The 24,718-nt window shown below is 42.0% G+C and overlaps 1 protein-coding gene across 1 annotated transcript in view; it reads right to left on the bottom strand.

Moving 5' to 3' along the window:
* Acadl (acyl-CoA dehydrogenase long chain) overlaps positions 1 to 24,718 on the bottom strand; it is a 35,650-nt gene that overhangs the window by 8,426 nt on the left and 2,506 nt on the right. Inside the window, exons 2-8 of the mRNA XM_059278490.1 lie at positions 18,075 to 18,230; positions 16,471 to 16,608; positions 14,601 to 14,765; positions 10,594 to 10,660; positions 7,135 to 7,299; positions 6,513 to 6,614; positions 5,496 to 5,609 (exon numbers count right to left, since the gene is read on the bottom strand). Coding sequence (XP_059134473.1) covers positions 5,496 to 5,609; positions 6,513 to 6,614; positions 7,135 to 7,299; positions 10,594 to 10,660; positions 14,601 to 14,765; positions 16,471 to 16,608; positions 18,075 to 18,230 — 907 coding nt within the window. The remainder of the gene's footprint in view (positions 1 to 5,495; positions 5,610 to 6,512; positions 6,615 to 7,134; positions 7,300 to 10,593; positions 10,661 to 14,600; positions 14,766 to 16,470; positions 16,609 to 18,074; positions 18,231 to 24,718) is intronic.

The raw sequence follows: 24,718 nt of genomic DNA, 5'->3' as shown, positions 1-24,718 counted from the left end.
CTATTTGCAAGTGTTAGTAACTACATATCTACCCTCTCCTGCTGCCCATAGACAGCCAACAGTAAGCTTAGAGATCATTCTGTTTAGACAATTGTTCCTGATTGGTCTTTCATTAAGTTCTATTTCACTGTGTCTTGGCTCTCACACCCTGAGCTTTGAGTATACATCTGTTCTCGCTGGCACCAGCTCTTAAACTTCCTTCAGGACACTGGCTTGAACATGGGCAGGGCCTCCAAAAGCACATCCTATTCTAAGTGAGGCCTGAGACCCATCTGTGGCCAGCTGCCACTCACTTCCTTGAGGAAGTTACAATTTGATCACGCTGCTGTGGGGTGTATGAGACATCCATTGTGGCCAATGGCAGGCACACCTGTGGAGGATACACTGAATACTTAGAAATGAACCTCATACTTCAGGATCCTAAGGCAGGCTTGAGTTCTCAAAGGAGGTTGTGGGTACAGTCTCTCGGGGGATGTTGGATTTAATGCTGAATTTTAGGGTGACCAGTGCTGTGCCAGGTACAATTTCGGTGTTTTTTCATTCTTGGAAAATCAAAGAATGGGAAGAGAACAATGGTGGGCCCAGGTGAGAGCTGGGTATGTCAGATGGAGTGGGAGCTTTGAGGGGCAGATGCCTCACGGGCGTATCAACTCTTGTGTTGATAAAACCAAGTGTCTTCTTGTGGATCTGCCCCATACTCTTCTAGAAAGTGTAACTGGCATCTAATGATTCCAAAACCAAGCCGTAGCAAGGCCAACGGCACCCCACCTCCACCTGTGAGTTCGGGCCTCCGACGTGGAGCATGCTGGCACGTCCACACTTTTTCTATCTCCTTTTCTAACTCTATATGTCCTTTGGCCAAATCTCTACCTTAATCAGCATGGAGTTCCCCCTCCCACCTTACACATTCAAGTTTACAGAGAGAAAGATCTGAAAGAGTGGTCAAATAATTTTCTATAGACATCGAAAACCCTGGATCCTGAAGTCTAGGTCTACCGCTGGCTTAAATCCACGACACTATCTAACATTTCCCTTGAGAGAAAAAAGCTCGGATGGGGAGGGAAATCAGACCATCCTCAAGAACAGTTGCCCTTGGATGATGTGACGCATGAGGCTTCATGCACTATTTAGAGTAAGAAAAGGTCAAGGTCTCTCTCGCGTGTAAGCTATTCTACACAAACGCCGGGAGCTTCTAGAAGCTGAAGTTAAAATCCAGACCCACTTAAAATTCTTACTGCGGCACACGCACTGGGTCCAGAGGTCTAAAAGTAACGAACGTTGCCAAGAGCCCATAATTTACTGTCTGGAGATAAAGAGATTAAATATTTGCATATTCCTGGCATTGAACTGGGAGCCGGCGAACAGAACTGTCCTTTGTACTACACCAGAGACAGCACCACACTTTCTGAAACCACTCTCCAGGGAATGGCTGCTAACCGGGAGGGTGCTTTTCATGAACGATCGACGTGCTCACAGGAGTGTCTCTCTAACCGTTACTGATATTTGCTAACAGTAAAAAGTGCAGCTCACATTTAGAGAGAAATCTAAGCCATGCACAGTGGCCTGAATCTGAAATTCCAGTGCTGGAGAGGCAGAGGTAGGGGGTCAGGAGTTCAAGGCCAGCTTATACTCTATGAGCCCCTGTCTCTCTCTGTCTGTCTGTCTGTCTCTCTCTGTCTCTCTGTCTCTGTCTCTGTCTCTCTCTCTCTCACACACACATACACACAGAGTGGTGGGGAGGAAGGGAGAGAAAGAGAATAAACAAACTAAAAACGTAATTTTAAAAAAAATACGAAGCAATAAACGACATCTTGGAACTTTAGGATTTGAAGACACCTTGGAATGGTTAGCAAGGCAAGAAGTAAAACTGTGAGTCATTATTAGCAAGTATTATGAGTTAACTGCTAAAAAAACCCACCAAACTCGGTGTGCTACCTAAACTTACTGTTAATTAATGCCATATTTAAGGTCTTAGGAAGTAGATAGTTTCTGATTGAAGACATTGAAGAAAAAGACATTTTTTCCTATTTCTATTTCTTTCCCATAATAGTTTGTCTTTAAAATCAATAGTACATAATACCACATAAAAAATGACACAGACCCTAGTTAGAAAAGAATACCATTCCATCTTCCCTTCACTGCCCAAGTCTACAAAGCGAATTCCAGCTCAGCCAGGGCTACCTAGAGAGACCCTGTCTCAAAGACAACACAACAGCACAGAATGTAACTCTGTGGCTGGAGAGAGAGCACTGCAGTTAAGTGCACTGACTGTTCTTCCAGAGACCCAAGTTCAGTTCCCAGCACCCACATGGTGGCTCACAAACATCTGTAACTCCAGTTCTGTGGCATCTGTTGCCCTCTGTTGACTTCCATGGGCACCAGGCACAGAAAACCACATGGCGCACAGACATACATGCAGACAAACACCTATACACATACACTAATAAAATTTTTAAGAGAATGTAAGTTCTAGACATAGAACATCTGTGTCATTTTAGTTTACTTAACCTCTCTGCCTTAGCTACTTTACTAATAAAGATAATAGTAATAACTATTATACATAGTTATGAAGAAAAAGATAAAACTGCATTAAACAGTGTCTAAGAAATGGAAAGCAGTTAATAAATGATATATATTATTGTTATTTTTAACATCATAATTATACTGTTTTATCAGCTATTTCAGGGTAAATCATGAGCTGTGGTATCACCCCTGGAGTGCACTTGTAACTCCTGCTTCATTATTATGGTAATACTCTAGTCTAAAAAGGAAATGAATTTTGTGTCATGTACCGGAGTGGGCCAAAAAGCCAATATGTACAAGATTCAAGAATTATAAAAAGAAAGGAAATATAACTATGTGAAAGTAGCATTTAGCCAAGTATAATGTGGTATGTACAGGTTATCTACTTCTGTTAATAGTTAGAACCAGAGTGCAGCCAGCTCTAGATTAAAAGATACAGGGATGTATTAGTCATCTGTCTTCTATGCATGCATTTCTAACTTGAACTATGAAAATATTATTCAAAGATACTTACTAAAGAAAATTGAAAGAAATCTCAACATACACTTCCTATGAAAACAATACTACTTTACATAAAAAATATGAAGCTGTAGGGAGCTGGTGAGATGCTCAGTGAGTAAAGAGCTTCCTACGTAAGCATGAGGATCTGAGTTTGGATTCCCAGTAACCCCCATAAAAGCCAGGTGTGGTAGTATGTATGTCCCTATAACCCTCACACAGCAGGATATAAAGACAGGTGGACTGCCAGGGTTCCCTGGCTAGCCACTCTAGCCAAAATACTGCCAGATTCAGTAACAGACCTTGTCTCAAAAAATGAGCTGGAAAGCAATAGAGAAAAATACTCAGCCAACCTCTGGCCTCCATACATGTATACACAGGTGTACCCCCCTGCACACATTCATGCACATACTCATCACGCACAGCATACACCCACCCATCCTCCACCCATACACACCCACACACAAGTATCTAGATCAGTGGCTCTCCCCTTTCCTCATGTTGCAACCCTTGAACACAGTTCCTCATGTTGTAGTGACCCCTCAACCATAAAATTATTTCATTGCTACTTCATAGCTATACTTTTGCTACTCCTATAAATTGTAATGCAAATATCTGATATATGCTATATCTGGTATTTGATCCCTGTGAATGAGTCCTTTGACCCTTGGGGTTGCGACCCCCAGGTAGAGAACCACTGACTAAAGATTACTATTGTTACTTACTGAAATCTAGTGAATTACTTTCCTGGTGTAGGAAAGTAACAAACGACACAGGCACACAACTACTTATCTTCTCGCTACGAAAATGAAGCACAGTCATGCATTGCTTAACAAGGTGAACCACTTTAAGTAACAGGCCATTAAACAATTGCACCATTGTCTGAGCCACAGCATATCAAAATAAACCTGAATGGTACAGGTCACATGTTTGGCAAAGCATCTTGACAAGTAAGAGACATGTGAGCAAGAGACATGTGGAGTCTGAGGATTCTGCTGGCATAACATATTATTTTAATGTAAACCTCCTTTAATGAAAGAAGTAATGTAGCCCAAGACAATGACAATGAGTGTAGCATCATATATAAGCAATAAATTTACTATCAAGTATTACATACTGCCTAATTGAAGGAATGCACTATGTGTCTACATGACCGATAGACTGCTTACACCATCATGTACTGAGCTACCATGTTGTGAATGTTCCATCACCAGGTCATATTTGCAGTCCATCGCTGATGACTACATTGTTATATAGTACATGACTATATTTTAAATTATGTGCATTCCTTTCTTGTACGTGTGTGTATATACGTAGGTATGTCTGTGGGCACAAACATGCCACAGTGCCTGAGTTGAGGTCACAATCGTCAGGAGTCAGTTCTGTCCTTCTACCCCGTGGGTTCTGGGGCTCACAGTCAGGTTGTCAGGCTTATTGGCAAGTACGTTTACCCGCTGAGCCATCTCGCCAGCCCCATGACTGCATCTTAAAGGAATCCTTTTCTTTTATGGAACAAGATTACAGATCAGTTGCTGCTTCTTTTATGGTTAAATGTCTAATCACATGCTTTGTGGATCATTCAGGAAATCTGGGTAGCGTATTTTAGAGATTTATTTTATTATTCACTTATTTTTTTTGTGTGTGTGTGTGCATGTATGTGTGTGTGCACATGCCCACGGCAACAATATTCCAAGTATTTTATATATAATGCCCCATCAAATCCTTACAGTAATCACACAAGGCAGGTACTAATTTTATTTGCAAATAGAAGAAAATATATATCTCCACTTGTAAATAAACACAAGTCTTACAAACTTCAAAAATTTTTAATAGTAAGACTTTACAGTTTTGCACGTCACATGAATTTTTAAAATCTGCAAACAGGAAAGTATTTCCTTCAGAACACAACTTGCCTTGACTGTAGAGATTTCAGGAGCTATGTGAGGACGTCAGCTGCACTTGACCGTAACGCTACAAGGCTGTTTCTGTGGCGCTATGAAGCTGTTTCCATTTCTACCTTTCCCTTCACAAAGATGCTGCACCAGGGCCATTCTACTTCCAAAAGATCAAACCTAACGCCAACCCTGAGTCTGCCAGTGAGAAGTACCGCCAACATGGTGACTGTACGGTTGACACAGGAAAGCAGGGAGTCCAAACGTCCATGTCACCCCTGCTGAAGTCTTCCCTGCTGGCCTCTGTGGTAAGCCTCCCCCACCTGCCTTTTCTCTTCTCCTTTCTTCCTTTGCTTCTTGCAGGGTCTGCCTGTTCTATGTCACCGTCAAATCTTACAGTCTCCTCGGGACTCGGCCCTCTTCTTACCATAGCATTCCCACTCAGGATTTCCTTAGGCATCTCGTCCCCGTTCATGCTTCTAACACCACCTTGCATCAATATTGCTCAATTAACCTTTGACCCTGACCCAACTGAGACGACTACCTCGATAAACGGAAGCGCAGCTGTGAGGACACACTTACCTGTATGTGTGCAACTGTTTTCCCAAAAGCTTTCCTTTGCTTAACATAGTTCCTGGTTTCTTCAAACATGAACTCACAGGCAGAAATGGCCAAATCTGCAATTAACAGCCTTTCCTAGAACCCCAAAATTAAATCGTAAGCATTATTACATAAACGATTTTCATACCATTTCAGTAAGTCCTATAAATACTTTTTTATAACCAACCACTAAAGATTAAAGTTCTAACTTACATCTTAGCGCTAAGAAAAGGCTCCCACGGAGGTCTGTAGTCATAACATAGCTAAGAAAAATGCTAGAGTGTCTGGTTTTTAACCATACTGTCTTAACCACACGGATGTAATCAATTCCCACGTTGGTTGTTTTCCCTCATTATCTACTACAGAACAACGCATCTGCGGCACATTGTTCCACAACATCTTCAAGTACGCAGTTCAAATTCTACCAATTAGTGCGAACATAGCTTTAGTCACCGAATCCCACCACGCTGGGGATTTCTGTATTCTCCTTGACTACTGGAGCCACTGGCTTTTGTCAATTTCATGTTTACCCGGAGCCATAGCCACCACCAGGTGAACGTGCCTATATTTGCATGGAAGCGCCAACCATTAGGCAATCCGATCCCAAAGCACAGGCTCAAAGGCTGCAATGGGACGGATTTTTCTGTCTAACCCCTTCTCCCCTCTGAGTCACAGTTATTTACAACCTGCCAAACGCTCTTGGTGATGTTTCTTTACAAAGAGCTACAAGTTCTTCACTTACGAGGAAGCCGGAATCATTCCAAGGAAGAATGACAGAAATAAAGTTCCTATTTTCCTTACTTTTGTTACGTCTTGGTTGGATCCTGCCGAGATCTGTTACTTACTTATCTGACCTGTAACAGTGATCCTTCTTTATATGCAATTTTATACCTAGATGCCTGTTGTGGCGCAAGCTTGGCATGTGTGGATCTGCAAGGCTCTGTATTCTATTTCCGCTCAGTATCTAACAGGAAGATGGCAACATTAGGCATTTAATACCTGTGGGAGCTCTTGCATGAGGTAGTAGAAGCCTTTATTCTCTTCCCCAAGTAGGGCACTAGCTGGCAATCGGACATCTTCAAAAAATAGTTCTGCCGTGTCCTAAGAAACATAGATCAAGCAGAGAATGAGCACATTGGTTTCCCAGTAACCCAAAAATGTTCACAACTTCCACAGAAGAAGAAACAAAGAACGAACTGGAATGGACTTGGAGATCAAACGTCAAGTAGTGAGCCATAAGCCAGGGCACTACATCTAATGCCATCGCGTTCCACCACGTGTGGCTCTCTCACTGCAATATGCTGCCGCCCAGGCTTTGGCACTGTCCAGTTCTCCAGCGAACACACGTTAAACAAAACACGTTTTCTGGTAATGTGTACCAAAATACTGTTATTACTTCCTAACCTTCTTTCTTAATTCCACAGATGGTTCATTACAATTACAAACGCTAACTTTCCCGTTTCGAAAGCAGACATTCAGAACTCCCCGGTTGCCATTTCTGAAAACATACCCTGGCAATCAACAGAGGAAGAGACCAGACCGTAGGTAACTCTGCCTCTCTGTTTTCTGACGGAGAGTAAACACAACGCACTGCCAGGATCTGATTCATACCGTGACTCACCTGAGCTTTCATCCCCATTTTGTGTAGCTTCCGGCCCTTGATAAATCCTTTCATTCCATTCTCTACCAAGAAAAGGCTAATACCGTGGGCAGGCGACCGAGCTTCACGATTGGTGACGGCGACCACGATCACAAGGTCACTTAACCAGCCATTAGTGATGAACACCTGCGAAAAATCCAAATGCACTGTGATGCCCTGTGATATTCTGGTCCATGTGCAAGCTAATACTGGTGTGTGTGTGTGTGTGTGTGTGTGTGTGTGTGTGTGTGTGTGTGCAAGAAGACTAGCACAGGCAGAGGCTACCCCATCTCTGCACACACAGACGGCCTGTTCACAACGGATGTTAGTAAACAGCAGGGGGTCACCAGGGCAACACTGAAGTATACACTTCTCCACTACTCGTGTGATGCATAATAATAGGAAACTACTAGATTATGTCTCTAAAATAAGACCAAACTTCCCATTCACTTGGTAAACTCAATTTTAGAAGGGAGCTAGAGAGAGGAACGAAGAATTGGCTTTTGAAAAAGTAATTTAAATATATTCTTAAACTGACAGGTTTTTGAAAAGACAGTTTTGGGTATTTGTTTGTTTGTTTGTTGTTTTTATAAAGATTGACTACTTTCAAAATGGCTTAAATAAAGAAAGCATTATAGTTAAGTTGTGTAGGAGTGAGGAGGGGGATGATGACAACAAGCTAAACCGGAAATACGAGCTGATGATGCACGGCCACTAATAACCGACACCTCCTTCTGTACCTTGCCTAGACCATCTCAACATTCACGGCTTAGTCACCCCTAAGTCACCCACTGAATCTGCAAAACTGTCTCCCCTTCATTTTGATGAGACAGGCTCCCACCAAGCAGCTGGCCCGAACTTGTTATGTAGCCCAGGCTGGCTTAGAGTTTAAAATCTTTCTGCTTCAGCCTCCAGAGTGCCGGGAACAAAGAGAAGAGAGATGTGCACCTCCATGCCCAGCTAAGCCGCATTTCTTGATACGATCTAGACCTGTACGCCTACCTGGATTCCACAAAATGACTCATGACCACAGCACATCCTACATCCTTCCCACCCCACACTCCTCCCCAATAATGAATATTAACCTACCCTCTACTGCGACGCATGCTTTGATAAACTACACGGTCATCAGCTCCACATTCAACTCGGCGTGATTCGTGCTGGTCCACTTTACTGTTTGAGCCTATTTATTTCTTTTCCACTACCGCTATTACCTTATTTCCCCAACCCTCCTCAGTTCGCGCACAAGGTTCTGTGACAGCTCTTACTACAACTCTATCATCCATCAGGATCTCGGAGGCACCATTGCTCGGAGGCAGTCTGATCACGCCATGTCCACACTCCAACATCCTCGAACAGCTAGGCTTCAAGACAAATTCTCAACCCTGAGAGCAGGTACACAAAACTCCTCACAAACAGATGGTAGTTAGGCCTCCTTCCTCCTCTCTTGTCGTATTTTGCCTCCATTTTCTGTCCTCGGCTCAGCTCCATAGAAGCGCTGGTCGTCTCCCACATGTTTTAAAGCTTCCAGACCCAGGCGTCTTTGAAAACTGCATTTCCTCCCCTAGGGAGGCCCTTTCTAATTCTGACAAAGTGAATCCTCCTCATCCAGGTTAGACTAAGGTATGTATCACATCATCTAAAATTCTTCTGAGTCCTTCACATTGGGCTAAGTACTCCTAATGCGCCATCAACTTATCAGCATGCCAGGCTTAGATGAGATGTTTTGTTTTGTTTTTTTAACAGCATCAAAACCTGGGTCTTGCACATAGCAGGCACACTCTCCCCCACTGAGCCATATCCACAACACCTAGGACTTTGCTTCTTAAAGTATATTTGCATAATGTCAGTGATTCACGACAGTCTATAAAAAAAAAATTCTAGGGGACAAGATACACTGTCTTCAAATTTTAGAGACTCACAATGCACACTGGCCGGCCTCTCAAAGAATGAGAATTTCTGTACATTTTCCCAAATGTATTTGATATTGGAAGTGCTGATGTCAGAGAAAAAAACTGTCCCTAGGCACTGACAACATAAGTTACGGCCTCGGATTTCAAGGAGCCTGGCAGTACCACGATATTATTTGATTTTTGTAAAGATAAAAGCATTAACGTAAAGCAAATTGAAAACGTTTTCAATGAATAAAGTAAACACAACATAGTTGCATATGCTTGGAATGCCAGCACTTGAGCAGGTAACACAGGAGGATCGTGAGTTCAAAGCCATCCTGGGCTTTATAGCAAGACCCTGTCTCACACAAACAGACACACAGCCCAAACAACAATGTGCACCAGCCCCTCTCACCACCACCAGAGCGATCATATTTAGCATTTGAGAAACCCTGGGCTCAAATCTTTGCACCAAAAAAAGAGCAGTCAAACAAGAAAATTCATCCACAAGCAGGCCTTGTATTAAAGACAGACATCTTTCCTGAACATTTAGTCAACTGGAACATTTCTCCTCAGGGATACAGTTGCTCTTGAGTCATTGGAACCTGTTTGGGGAGCTCTCCAAGTCTATCAGTAAATTGATTCTCGAAAGAACTGGAGGGTTCTTAAAATTCTATCATCTCCACTTTTACCTCCTAAGATCTCTTGAAACTTTCTGATATTTGTTTGGAACCTTTTCTCTCAATCTTTCTTTTTTCCATTTTATTTTATGCGTTTGGGTGTTTTTTTTCTGCTTGTCTGTGCACATGCATGCAGTACCCAGAGAAGCCAGAAGAGGGCATCAGATTCCCCGGAGGTGGACATAACAGCCAGTTATAAGCCACCATGTAGGTGCTGGTAATGGAACCTAGGTCCTCCAGAAGAGGGGCCAGTACTCTTAACTGCTGAACTCTCTCTCAAGCTCCCTCTTAATCCTTTTTTACAAAATTTATTTACTTATTTGTTTGTATACATACATGTGAAGTTCCTCCTCTATCATTCTCCACCTTGTTCTTTGAAGCAGGGTCTCTCCTTAAACCTGGGGCTTTCATTTTCCCCCATGCTAGTAGCCAGCAAGCCCCGGTGACCCTCTTGTCTCTGTCCCCTTCAGGGCTGGGGTTAAAGGTGTGCATGGAACCACACCCACCTTCACCCAATCTTTCATCGGCATAGAATTCACCATTGTTTGTACCACTCTGGGACAACAAACAACTTTATTTTCATTGCCATGGTCATCATCATCTTTTTTCTGGGGCAGGGGGTGTATTTGTCAAGACTTATTTGGAAACTAAAAGCACCTTTGCAGTGTTTGTGGAGGCTCACGCAGCATGGAACACAGAAGAGGCTAGCTACAGACTCTGCCATATAAAAACTGTGGATTTCTTACTCCCCTGAAAACGCTAAAGCAATTCCTGTGTACGTCCTTAGATTGACCACAGCATCCACTATGTGCAGTTCTTAGACACTGGGACCCACGGCCTGCTTGCGAAGAGAAGCCCCTTCCACACACCTTGCTTCCATTGAGAATCCAATCACTCCCAGACTTCTTGGCATTTGTTCTTACGCCCTGTAAGTCACTGTAAAGGAAAACAAAGGTCAGTCAGTTGGCAATAACCAAATTATGCCAAAGCTAGTACGTAAAGTCTCGTTTGTGTATTAAAAGTCCTAATATTTGAAATGGTCACAGAATTGCACTAAAAACACATCTTATGTATTTTAAAGATCTTACATAAACGAATATATGAAGACTGAATGAACTAACTAGACTTTGCATGAGTCACAGAAGCCCAACTATGTTTAAGAACTCCAAACAAGACTACGGTGACATTAGGCTTTCTATCTTCCTAAATTATGAATCAACATGTACTTACCTGCCTTTATTTGGTTCTTATTACTATCTTTTCATTAAAAAATGTAGGCATTTAAAAGACAGGGACTGGAGAGATGGCTCAGTAGTTAAGAGCATTTGCTGCTCTTCCAGAGGATCTGGGTGTAGCTCCCCAGAACCTATATGAGAGCTCACAGCCATCCATAAGTCCAGTTCCAATACCCTCTTCTTACCTTCATGGACACCTGTCATACATGTGATACGCATATATACATGTAGGCAAAAACAGTCATATACATAAAATAAATCTTAAAAAGTTACACATTTTTCAACTGCCTTCCTCCTAACAAACCAACTCTAAAAGGAGTGCATCTTTCTAGATATTTCTATTTAAAATATGAAAAGGGGCTGGAGAGATGGCTCAGTGGTGAAGAACACTTACTGTCCTTCCAAACGACCCAAATTTGGTTCCCAGCATCAACATCAGGTGGTTCAAAACCACTTGTAACTCCAGCTTCCAGGGGACCCAATAACTTCTGACCTCTGTGGGAACCTAAATTCACACGTACACACCCACCCACACATATATACACATAATTTTAAAATAATAAAAATATTTAAAAAAATAATATTCCAAGAAGAAAATTATCCATTTACTTTTGGTCTTTGGAGACAAGATTTGATATGTAGCTCAGGCTGTCCTAGAACTCACTATTAGCCCAGCCTGACCTAAAAAAAAAAAAAAAAGAATCTTCCTGCCTCAGTCTTACTAGCGCTGGGATTTCAAGTGTGTACCATGAGGCCTGGTCATCAAAAATAACTTATCTCCTGAATGAACATTCTTAAAATATACCCTTCTAGTATTTTTCAATGGATATAAACATACATATGTAGTATATGTATTTTTTTTAATAAAATTAGAACCATACATGATTTTGATCTTCATTTCTAGTATTTTTCTGTGAGATAATTTTTGTTTGTTTATTTGTTTTTTTTGAGACAGGGCCTCTCTATTATGTAGCTCCGGCTGCCCTGGAACTTGCTTATCAACCAGGCTGGCCTTGAACTCACAGAGATTCACCTGCTTCTTGTTTAAAGGCATACACCACACCCAGTATGGTAAGAGAATTTTCATTTACATGCTTTTTTTTAAAAATTACATGCTTTATTTAGTGTCGTGTATGTCTCTGTGTGTGTGTGCACGCACACTACTACAGTACGCGTGTGGAGGTCAGAGGTCAGAGGCCAACTCTTAGGAGTCAGTTCTCGTCCACCATGTGGGTCCTGGGAGGAGACCAAACTTAGGTTATCAGGCTTGGTGGCAGGCATCCCTACCCAGTGAGCCATCTCACCAGCCCAGGCATTAGTTTTTCATTTTCATTAATACTCTACAGTGAATAATAGCACAGTGTATAATGAATCCACATTACATTATTTTATGTGATCCTTGTATTTTTATACTCCAAGGTCCTTAAAAAAATTACTCTCTACGTTAGGCTAAATAATACTACTCACCCTCCCAAAGATACCAGGTCCTAAGCTGTGATACCTACAGTTACATCATCTGGAAAAGGGATCTGGCCAGTGTGGCTAACTTAAGGATTTTTGAGGCAGAAAGATTATCATGGATTATCTGGATAAGCTCTAAATATCACAGATATCCTTAGCAGCGGGGCAGAATGGGAGGAGAGGGCAACCCTAGGTAATAAGCCAGTGAACCCTAGGAGTCACCAGAAGAGAGGGGCAAGGAGTGAGTTCTTCCCTTTATCCTCTAGGGGGCGTATGGCCCAGGTAATATTCTGATTTGGGTCCAAAGATACAAAATGTCGATTTCTAGCCCCCAGAAATGTGAAAGAAACTCATTTAAAGGCTAAATAATGTTGAATTCTAATGATGTAATTTTCACCATTAGGGTCAGATTCTAAAATCTGTACATGGGTTGTTAAAATAGTTGTTCCGGAGACTGGAGAGATGACTCAGAGGTTAAGATCACTTGCTCCTCTTGCAGAGGACCTGGGTTCAGTTCCCAGCACCCAGTTCACAACAACAAGTCCAGCTCTAGGGAATCCCATGCCCTCTTCTGGCTTCCATGGGAATCCACACACATACAGCATATATACACAGACACAAACATGTAAAACAAACAGCAAAACCTGGTTGTTCCATGCAGGGACATAAACAGGTTAAAAAAATGTCATGAAATAGGTTGGTGGCTTGACCTTTAAACTTGTCATGCATGAAACGCTGAAAATGGCTTAAATATATACAACCTAGTAATGACAAGAACTCAGACCCTCATAACATCCTTGAGTTTCCCTGATTCTAACATTGAGACTTATGAGATTTCCAGAACACGACAGATCGGGTGTCATAATACCCCAAATACAATGTAATCATCAATTTGCTGTATGCACTTCTTTTAAAAGACCTCCTTTCTCATTTTCTTCTGTCTCCTAACACGGAGACCATAGTAATTCTCTATCTTATATGAATTAGTGTCACCGAATGAGAATTAATGTGAGGAATCAGTGTGAGAACACTTACAAAAACCTACACCATCGTGCAAATGTACATAAGTCAATACAACAAAGTCTCCTGTGAACACAGACGGGGAAGGGCCGGCGAAATGGAATGGTTTCCAGCAACTGCAAACATTTAAAAAAATTATCATCATCTTTATTACTGTGTGTGTATGTAAGCGTGTATGCCGGGGCATGCGCACCTGGGGGAGCTCATTTCCTCCTTCCGTCTTTATGCACATTCCACTCAGGTTGACAGGCTTGCAACAAGAGCAAGAGCCTTTACCTGCTGAGTCACCTCACTGGTCCAGCAATGGCAACCCTCCTGTGGAGGCCAAATCTAAGGACATCGTGTTCAACCCATCCCTGACGTAAGGCAAAACCAACTGTGTCCCAGCTTTTCTATTTTCATACAAGTGTCCTTTTTTCTCAACATGTTGACATTCCTCTTAACTCAAAATGTTTCTGCATTTGCACTCTCTTCTTTTTAAAATGCCCAGGCTGGCCTTGGCAGCCTGTGTCCAAGAGTTTCAAATAAGCGTGCTTAACAGCCCACTCAATGCATTCCACTTAAAAAAAAAAAATCATGCTAAAGACTCACCTCGTATGCTACTACTGTGTTTTCATTACACCACACTGATATCTTGAACACAGCAGATAATGCACTTGCTTTGACGTTATTTGTGTACAAAAATGCCTTGTTTTCTGACTGTAGTTTCACGTTGTGAATTATGTTGTGCTCACTTTCGTCTTGAATACAGCTCAGAATCACTTATAAACTGCAACTGTCACCTAGTACCATAAGGATGTGGGGAATTGGTCCCAAGACCCCTGTTCCCAGATACCAAAACCTACAGATAGCTGCAAAGAACCTATTATATATATGTGCACACACTTTAAATTTTAATTTCCAGATTATCTATAGAATCCAGGCCAATGTAAATGCAATGTAAATTACTTGCTATGTTTTCTAGTGAATAATGACAAGAAAAAATGCTTCCATGTTCAGTACAGATGAAAATATTTATTTCCAACTATTTTCTATCTGAGAGTATATAAATCCATGAATGTAGAACCCATATTTATGGAGAGCTGTGGAGTACACCTAGCAAATGTTTCCTGTTCCGATACAGCTTCTGAGGATTCGAACCCAGCGCCACGTTGACTCACCTTCCGGCACCAGGCTCTGTCATCGCTATGGCACCGATGCACTTGCCCGCCGTCATCTGGGGGATGAAGTGCTCAATCTGCTCTTTTGTGCCATAATTTGCAATATAGGGCATGACGATATCTGAGTGAAGGCTGAAACCAGGGCCTGTGCAATTTGAGTATGCTCTTAAAACAAAAAGAGAGGAAAACGGAACCATGAAATAGCTAGTTGGCTGCTTTAGGGTTCTCTACTTTTCAATTTTACTGAATAACGTAAAGTATGAAAGGTCTCACTGGGCTGGGTGGTAACAGCCTGACTTCCCATAAGCCGACGACCTTCCCAAAGGGCACCTCTGTTTTTACTAACCTATTAATTGTGGCTCTAACATAGTAGTAGTGCTCTAGGAGCCCCTCTATAGGCATTCACTTGATGAGCTAAGAGATAAAATACTAACAGCCTGCAATTATATTACCCTGACACTGCAACTGTCTAATTATGGAGAACAGCTTGGGGATATAGCCTAATGCAACTGCAGTCAATTTATAAACGTTCTACTTTACTGTTTTCCTAGTAAAATTTTTGACTAAGTCCCACTGCTTACAATTGTTTAAAATTACGTTCTTAAATACACGTAAAATATTCTAAATTACTTATGTCGCATAATTTACGTATTGTCCCATTGTAGTACATTTAGCTTGCATCACAGTTTAGGGGGCTGTGGTCAGACCTATCAAGGACTTGAAAGCACAACTTCCTCTTCTCCTAATAAACTATGTTCTTACAGGAAATACCCCCAATAGCACCCTGGTGGGAGCATGCTCATTCAGCCTTCCTATACTTACATTTAAGTCCCAGACATGCTCATTTTTCTAATTCTTTTTTTTTTTTAAGATTTATTTATTTATTATGTATACAGAAGAGGGCGCCATATCTCATTACAGATGGTTGTGAGCCACCATGTGGGTGCTGGGAATTGAACTCAGGACCTCTGGAAGAGCAGTCGGTGCTCTTAACCTCTGAGCCATCTCTCCAGCCCCATTTTTCTAATTCTTAATGCAACTAATGGTGAATGAATGTGTTACCTTCACAACTACCTTGTTATTATCGGGTATCAGGATTTGACCATTTTCACAAATTTTGCAGATAGGCAAAATGATAATTCCAGGTTAACATAATTTACGATCACCCAGCAGTAAGGAAGACCTGCTTTCATTAAATAAAATCTAAGTGCATTTCCCTTATGACAAACTGTTGCTTCAAAGTCTTCTGCCATTTTAGCTGAAATCTTTATGTATTTTTATAATGTAACTTTTGGCATATTTCAATGAAATATTTTTCCAATCTGCTATAAAAAGGGGGAGGATGAAGAATTAAGCTATCTTTTTTAACTCTTTTTGTTTGTTTGTTTGTTTGTGTTTGTTTTTTGAGACAGAGTTTCTCTGTGTAGTCTTAGCTGTGCTGGATCTAGCTGGCTCTGTTTACCAGGCTGGCCTCGAACTCGCAGAGATCCGCTTGCCTCTGCCTCCCGAGTGCTGGGATTAAAGGCGTGCGCCACTGTGCCTGGCTATTTTTGTTTTTTAAGACAGCTTCTTGCTATGTAGCTCCAGCTGGACTCTCAACAACCCTCCTGCTTCTGTCTCCTGCATGCTAGGATTACAGGTAGGTAAGACACCTGGCCAGTCAACAGCATCTAGTTCAACAACGTAAAAGAACTTAAAAGGAATGAAATATCTTTCCACATTGAAGACCGAGTACACACATGGATCATCTCCCATATTTTACTCTGAATTTTTAGTCTTCCAAGAACTCTAGAAAGACTTTCCATGATCCCTTCAGGAAGGACAACTTACAAAACACAAGACTGTACACTTTAAATGTCTCCGTACTTACTGCTCTTCCCAAGTAACTGCTGTGGAAAAGAAGTCTCCACCGATACCGCCGTGTTTCTCGGCGATGTTGACGCCGAGCAGGCCTTGCTTGCCAGCTTTCTCCCAGAGCTCTCTACTCACTTCTCCAGCCTTCTCCCATCTGCAAAACCAAACTTAAAGTCAGACAGACGTTCTGAAGATGATGTGAACGACCTCACTAGGAGCTTGAGGTTTGGGCAGGAACATGTCCTTAATTTGAAGTAACAGGTGACATGGCCACAGGCCTTTCCATGTGTAGCTGGGTCTTGTGTCATTTCTCTTTTTTCCCTTCCTTATCATTGCCATCCTCTGCCCCCTCTTGATCTACCAACTAGCCCTGTAATTCATAATTTATAATTTCTCAAATTTTCTCAAAAAGCTCTAGGGTACAAGCTTAGTTTTAGCACATAGCCATGAGATCTCCCCAACAGGACTTGTAAAGATTTTCCTCGTATTTCCTTAAAATGCTGAATTTAAACTGGGCATGGTGGTGCACGTCTTTGATCCCAGCACTGTGAATGAGGCCAGCCCGGTCTACATGGAAAGTTCTAGGCCAGCCAGGGCTACATAGACATTTGAAACACAACAAAATTCTATTTTAATACAAGTGAATTTCTTGTTCAATAATAAAATGATTAATCAAGAGATACCGGTGGGGGGCAGGGGCTGAGACGGCTCAGTGGTTAAGAGTGCAGAACCTGGGTTCAATTTCTAGCACCTACACAGTGGTTCATAACTCTCCTTAACGGAAGTTCCAGAATGCACAGAACACACAGAAATGCATTTGAGCAAAACACTCACACACATAAATAAACCTCTAAGACTTTTAAAACACAGTATCCGTGTAAAAATATTTAGAGGTGGCCAATGACCTACCAAGTTGCATTATGCTGATCTTTTTTTTTTTTAACATTTGCGTACTTTGGTTCATAACAGAAAAAGAAAGACTATAAAACAGACTAAGGATTCAACCATTAACCATAGGTTTGGGTTTTTTTAATTTTTATTTTATTTTATTTTTTTTACTGTTATCCTTAGGTTCCCTTGTAAATCCAGAAACTTTTTCACTCTTGAATGCCAAGCTTTAAAAAGGCCAAGTGCGGTGGCACAAGCTTGGAGCCCCAGATACTCCGGCACCTGAGGAGACAATACTTGTGTCTGAGAATTCAAGACCTGGGGAACACAAAAACTTGAATTAACAATATTAACAGTAATAATTAAGTATTTACAAAACCTCAAAATCCTACCTATGATCTCAACAGTGTTATGGTGAAGAACAGTGAACAGACAAAGAAAGCACTTTTTTTTTAATTTTAGGTTTTTTTGTTTTTTGGTTTTTTTTTTTTGGTTTTTTGAGACAGGGTTTCTCTGTGTAGCTTTGTGCCTTTCTTGAAACTCACTCTGTAGACCAGACTGGCCTTAAACTCACAGAGATCCGCCTGTCTCTGCCTCCCAAGTGCTGGGATTAAAGGCGTGCTCCACCACCGCCCAGGCGAGAAAGCACTTTTTTCGTCACATCACGTTAACTGCATTCCAGAAAAGGGTCCTTTCTGGGGTAACGCTAAAGTGGGGAGGGAAGGCACTTACTCTGTATGGTGAGGAACTACTTCTTCCTGAAAAAACTTCCTTACACTTTCCCGGAAAATGTCGTGCTCCGAGGAAAAGATTCTTCTGATTCCAATATCAGTTAATTTTTTAGCAGAAGGGGTTTCCAAACGTGCCTCTGCTCCAGAATGAGAACATCTTAAGGAAACAAGCATTAAGAGAATTAAATGAACCGTTACTCCTTATACCCAAACGAATGCCAGTGAACAACATGGAACCCTGAGATAAGCTGCCCATCGGACCTCCTCGCCTCCCAGCCCGTCTCAGAACCCTCCCCCGGCCGGCCCTCCTGCCACAGTCGAAAAGAAAATAGCACTTTGTCACAATTCGACTGTCTCCATTCTGAAATCTGCAAGGTGGACCACGCCTAGCTCGAACCACAGATGTGAGCTGAGGTGAGTGCACTGTTTCCAAACAGCATATGGACTACACTGCATAAAAGCCAAACAGTACAATACAATAACTGTGGTAAATTTTCATGTCACACACGACTTTTAAAACAATGCCAACCCTCCCAAAGTAGCAGTGTATCCAGAATCACAATTCCAAACCGCAGGAGCGTAAGATGTGAACTGTTAATGTCACTGTCACACGGCAGTATCGATCAAAATGTCCATCGGGGTCCATTGGAATGTCAATCAAAATGCTCAACAAGACCATGTGGATTTGTACGGAATTCTTTTTTTTTTTTTTTGTTGTTGTTGTTTTTGTTTTTTGTTTTTTGAGACAGGGTTTCTCTGTGTAGCTTTGAGCCTTTCCTGGATCTCACTCTGTAGACCAGGCTGGCCTCAAACTCACAGAGATCCACCTGCCTCTGCCTCCCAAATGCTGGGATTAAAGGCGTGAGCCACCACCGCCCGGCCTGTATGGAATTCTTTAGGATCTTCGTCAGACACTTGCTTCTCCCCTTCATCCCTCTCCTTCTCCACACCCCTTAGGGAAGATGAAAGGACTTTTTATCAGTTCCCTCAGTTCAGCTGTATTCCGGGCTTTATTTGTTTCTAGTTCCCCTTAGGAGGACAGCCCTTTGCACATCTTCAAACTCACACCTCAGTAAAACTTTTTTTAAACAAAAATTATTTTATTTGCAAACAAAAATGTGGGTTTTAAGAACAGGGTTAGTCCATTCACCCTGGTGGTGACTTTGACCTTCATTCACCATGCTGTGAACGATGACTCCCTGGCCTGCCACTGTGTTCTGGTCCATGCATTCAGGATGGCATGGGAGCTGGTTTCAGTAGGTATTCTGGATCCTTCTTGGACCCTCAGGGAGAGGCACACATCCCATTCACTTGTTCCAAGCAGTTGCCAGAGGATACAAAGCCCACCACGAAGTAGCCAATGAGCTCCAGGGAGCCAATGAGAGGCTTAAAGATCTTCCAGTCTGAGTTAGAAATTAGTAACTCTGTTTAGTAAAGGTCAAACCATTTTTCACACGTGGTTGGCCACCATGCTAATGAGGGTCTAAGGATTGATCCTTTTTCACAGCACGCAGGTGATGGGCAACATGGTGGCAGGCCTGGCCAGTCACCAATGGAAGAGATGTTCTGGAAGTCTGCGGCTATCCCATGAGGCTGAATACCAATGCTTCTGCATACTGTAATAGACACAAAGTTCTTCCCTTTTAAGGCCATGTTGAGACCCCTGGGGCAGATAGGCATCAGTGCTCATGAGCTTCCCTCAATCCCACTACTACTGCAATTCTCGTAAATAGCTCTTGGTTTTCACTGTACCAATGCAGGGTCTCTAAAAAAGTTAAGACATATTAAAATGTGGAGAAAACTTTTTTCTGCTGTGTGTTAAGTTCTAACTTAGGGTTCTCTCTTTCTTGGGTGGGCCCTGCTTTTTCTTTAGTCTTTTTCTGGAAAAGATCCATTTCTTAATTACACAGCTAGAGTTAAAGATTTAAATTTCTTACGAGCTTTTGATAAAAAAAAATTAATACTTGTTTCTAAAACAAGTTAATACCCAAACCAGATAAAGATCCAACAGAAAAGTTAAAGACCAAGCCCTTGAAGAACACAGACCCCATCATGGTAAAAGCCAGAGAAGCTGGGGATAGAAAAGCATATCTCAGGATGACGAAGGCTATATATGACAACCTACTGCTGTGGATATCACTCTGTACAGATAAAACACTGACTGGCCAATAGCCAGACAGGAAGTATAGGCGGGACTAGGAGAGAGGAGAGAGGAAAAGGAGAGGAAGGGAGAGAGGAGGGGACACCAGCTGCCATTCAGGGAGCATCATGTAGAGGCAACAGGTAAAGCCATGGAACACGTGGCAACATATAGATTAACAGAAATGGGCTTAGTATAAGAGTAAGAGCTAGACAATGGTAGGCCTGAGCTAATGGCCGAGCAGTTTAAATAATATAAGAGTCAGTGTGTTTATTTTATAAGTGGGCTCCAGGACTGGCGGGGCTTGGCAGTAGCTGGAGAGAAATTCTCCAGCTACAACCTACAGCCAGCATCACGCTAAATATAGAAAAACTCAACCATTCCCGTTAAGATAAGATCAAGACAGAGCGACTCTCTCTACTCCTACTCCCGTTTAATTCAGTGCTTGAAAACTTAGCAAGAGCAATAAGACAAGAAAACAAAATAAGTAGGATGTAAATAGGAAAAGAAGTCCAAGTATCTCTACTTGTAGATGATGTGAATCTAACCTATGAGACTCTAAAGACTCCACCAAAAAAAAAAAAAAACCCAAAAAAAACAACAAAAAACTTCTCAGAGATAATAAACACTTTCATTAAAGTAGTAAGATAGAAAATTAACACACAAAATTCAGTGGTTTCCTAGAAGCCATAACAAATATACTGAAAAAGAAATCAGGAAAACAATCCCATTCATAGTATATATACATACACACACACACACACACACACACACACACACACACACACACACACTTATTTAGGAATACACTTAACCAAGGAAATAAAAGACTTCTACAATGTTAACTTTAAGACACTGAAAAATGAAACCAAAGACAACACCAGAAGATGGAAAGACCACCTATGTTCATGGCTCAGAAGAATTAATCTCATGAAAATGGCTATCTTATCAAAAAGCAATCTACAAATTCAGTGCAACCCCAACAAAAATTCCTGGGCTATTCTTCAAAGAGATAGGAAAAAATGTTAAAACTTATATGGAGGAAAAAAAAATTACATGGAAGCACAAAACACCAAGGTTGGCCAAAGCAGTCCTGAGCAAAAGAATACTGCTGGAGGTATCACCACACCTGACCTCGTTAGAGGACAGAGCCACAGTAACAGAAACAGCATAGCAATGGCAACAGAACACAGAGAGAGAACAATGGAGCGTGGGATGCAAAAGGAAGTGCAGGCAACTCCAGCTACCTGATCTCTGGTGAAGATGCCAAAAGTCTACATTGGAGAAAAGACAGTATCTTCAGCAGGTGGTGCCAGGGAACCCGTACAGAGGCTAAAACTAGATTCTTATCTCTGACCCTGCACAAAGCTAAACTCCAAATGGATCAAGCACCTCGATGTAAGATCTGAGATCCTGAGGCTCCCAGAGGAAAAAGTAGGAGGTACGCTTCGACACACAAGTATGGCTAAGCCTTTTCTAAAAAGGACTTTGGTAGCATGGAGCATAGGGAATAAGATCAGCTACCAACAAATGTGACCCCATGAAACTAAAATGCTTCTGTTCAGCAAAGAAAACTGCCAATCATGTGAAGAGGCAGCCCACAGAATGGAGAAAATCTTTGCCACCTACTGAAGATACTGTCTTTTCTCCAAAGTAGACTTTTGGCATCTTCACCAGAGATCAGGTAGCTGGAGTTGCCTGCACTTCCTTTTGCATCCCACGCTCCATTGTTCTCTCTCTGTGTTCTGTTGCCATTGCTATGCTGTTTCTGTTACTGTGGCTCTCCATCTGACAGAGGCTTAGTGTCCAGAATATACAAAAAGAAGCCAAGCAACCCAATTACAAAATGGTCTATGAAATGGAATAGAAAGACCTCAAAAGCAAAGACCTCAACATAAATCCAGTTACACTAAACTTAATAGAAGAGAAAGTAGGAAGTAGTCTTGAATGCACTGGCACAGGAGATCACTTCCTAAATACAACACCAGCAGCACAAACACTGAGCACAACAATTAATAAATGGGACCTCTTGAAACTGAGAAGCTTTTGTAGGGCAAAAGACACGGTCAATAAGACCAAAAGACAGCCTACAGAATGGGAAAAGATCTTCACCAACCTCACATCTGACAGAGAACTGATCTCCAAAGTATATAAAGAACTCAAGAAACTAGACATCAAAATACTGAACAATTAAAAAATGGGCTAAAGAGCTAAACAGAGAATTCTCAAAAGAAGAAACACAAATGACTGAAAGACATTTAAAGAAATGCTCAACATCCTTAATCATCAGAGAAATGCAAATCAAAACGACTCTGAGATACCACCTTACACCTGTCAGAATGGCTAAGATCAAAAACACTAATGACAGTCACTGTTGGAGAGGATGCGGAACAAAGGGAACACTCCTCCACTGTTGGTGGGAATACAAACTTCTACAACCACTGTGGAAATCAGTATGGTGGTTTCTCAGAAAATTGGGAATCGATCTACCTCAAGACCCAGCATACCACTCTTGGGCATATACCCAAGGAATGCTCAGTCATACCACAAAGATACATGCTCAACTATGTTCATAGCAGCACTATTTGTAATAGCCAGAACCTGGAAACAACCTAGATACCTGTCAACTGAAGAATGGATTAAGAAAATGTGGTATATATACACAATGGAGTACTACTCAGCAGAGAAAAACAATGACAGCATGAAATTTGCAGGCAAATGGATGGAACTAGAAAATATCATCCTGAGTGAGGTAACCCAAAGGACAAACATGGTATGTACTCACTCATAAGTGGATTCTAGATATAAAGCAAAGAACAATCAGACTACAACCCACAGAACCAGGGAGGCTATATGGCAGGGGGGACCCTAGGATGACTGTGGGTTAGAATAAGCTTTCGTTTTACTAAAATAAATAAATAAATAAATAAACAAACAAAAAAAAGAAAGAAAGATCTCAAAAGAAGAAACACCTAAAAAGTAAATGCCTAAAAAAGTGTTCAGCAGCCTTAGCCATCAGAGAAAAACAGATTAAAACTATTTTAAAATTCTACCTCACCTCAAGTCATCATGGCCATCAAGAATAATACGAAATGACGAGCCGGGAGTGGTGACACATGCCTTTAATCCCAGCACTCAGGAGGCAGAGGCAGGAGGATCTCTGTGAGTTCAAGGCCAGCCTGGTCTACAGAGCGAGTTCCAGGACAGCCAGGGCTACACAGAGAAACCCTGTCTTGAAAAACCAAACAAAAAAGACTACAAAATGACAATTAACCCTGGCTGGGATGTTGGGAGTGTAGACTAGTGAAGCCACTTTGGAAAACAGTGTAGAGGTTTCCTGAAAGAAAATTAGTAAGAGAGAGACAAAGAGAAAACTAGAAACAGAACTGCCATATGACCCAGCCATACCACTCCTGGGCATGTACCCAAAGATACTGTATCCTATCACAGATTTGATTTTCTTTGTTTTTCTTTTAATTTATTTATCTTACATCCCAACTGCACCAGTTTCCTCTTCCTCCTCTCTTCCTATCCTTTCCCCTCCCCACTCCTCTTCTGTTTCTGTTCAGAAAGGGGCAGGCCTCCCATGGGTGTCAACAAAGCATGGCATATCAAGTTGAGGTAGGACTAAGCTCCTCCCTTGTATTAAGGCCAGGCAAGGCAACCCAGTATGGGGAATAGGTTCCCAAGAGCCATCCAAAGTGTTAGGGACAGCCCCTGATCCCATTGCTAGGTGTCCCACAAGTAGACCAAGCTACACAACTGTCACATATATGTAGAGGGCCTGGGTCCGTCCCATGCAGGCTCCCTGGTTGTTGGTTCAGACTCTTGAGTTCCTACGAGCCAGGTTAGTTGATTCTTGTGATCCCTCCCAGTCCTATCGTCCTTCCTCCCTCTCTTCAGCAGGATTCCCTGAGCTTGGGCTAATGTTTGGCTGTGGGTCTCTGCATCTGTTTCTATTAGTTACTGGATGAAGCTAGCTCTCTGATGATAATTGGGGTAGTCACCAATCTGATCACAGGAAATCAGGCTACCGTATCCACCATTGCTAGGCGTCTTAGCTGGGGTCATCCTTTTAGATTCGTGGGAGTTTCCCTTGCATCAGGTTTCTACCTGACCTTGAAATGCCCCACTTTATGAGTCATCTCTTTCAGTACTCTTTCCCTCCATCCACGTCCCCAACCCGATTCCTCATGTCCCATCTCCACCTGCCCCCAGTCTACCCAGGAGATCTCTTCCATTTCCCCTTCTCAAGGAGATCCATATGTTCCCCCTTGGGCCCTCCTTGTTACCCAGCCTCCGAGTCTGTGGATTGTTGCCTGGTCATCCTTTACCTTACATCTACTAACCACTTATGAGTGAGTACATACCATGTTTGTCCTTCTGAGTCTAGGTTACATCACTCAGGATGATCTTTTCTAGTGCTATCCATTTGCCTTCAGATTTCCTGATGTCATTAATTTTAACAGCTGAGTAATACTCCATTGTGTAGATGTACTACATTT

Source organism: Peromyscus eremicus, chromosome 13 (genome assembly GCF_949786415.1).
Source record: "Peromyscus eremicus chromosome 13, PerEre_H2_v1, whole genome shotgun sequence".
Lineage (NCBI taxonomy): Eukaryota > Metazoa > Chordata > Mammalia > Rodentia > Cricetidae > Peromyscus > Peromyscus eremicus.
This window is presented reverse-complemented; position numbering and strand designations above follow the sequence as displayed.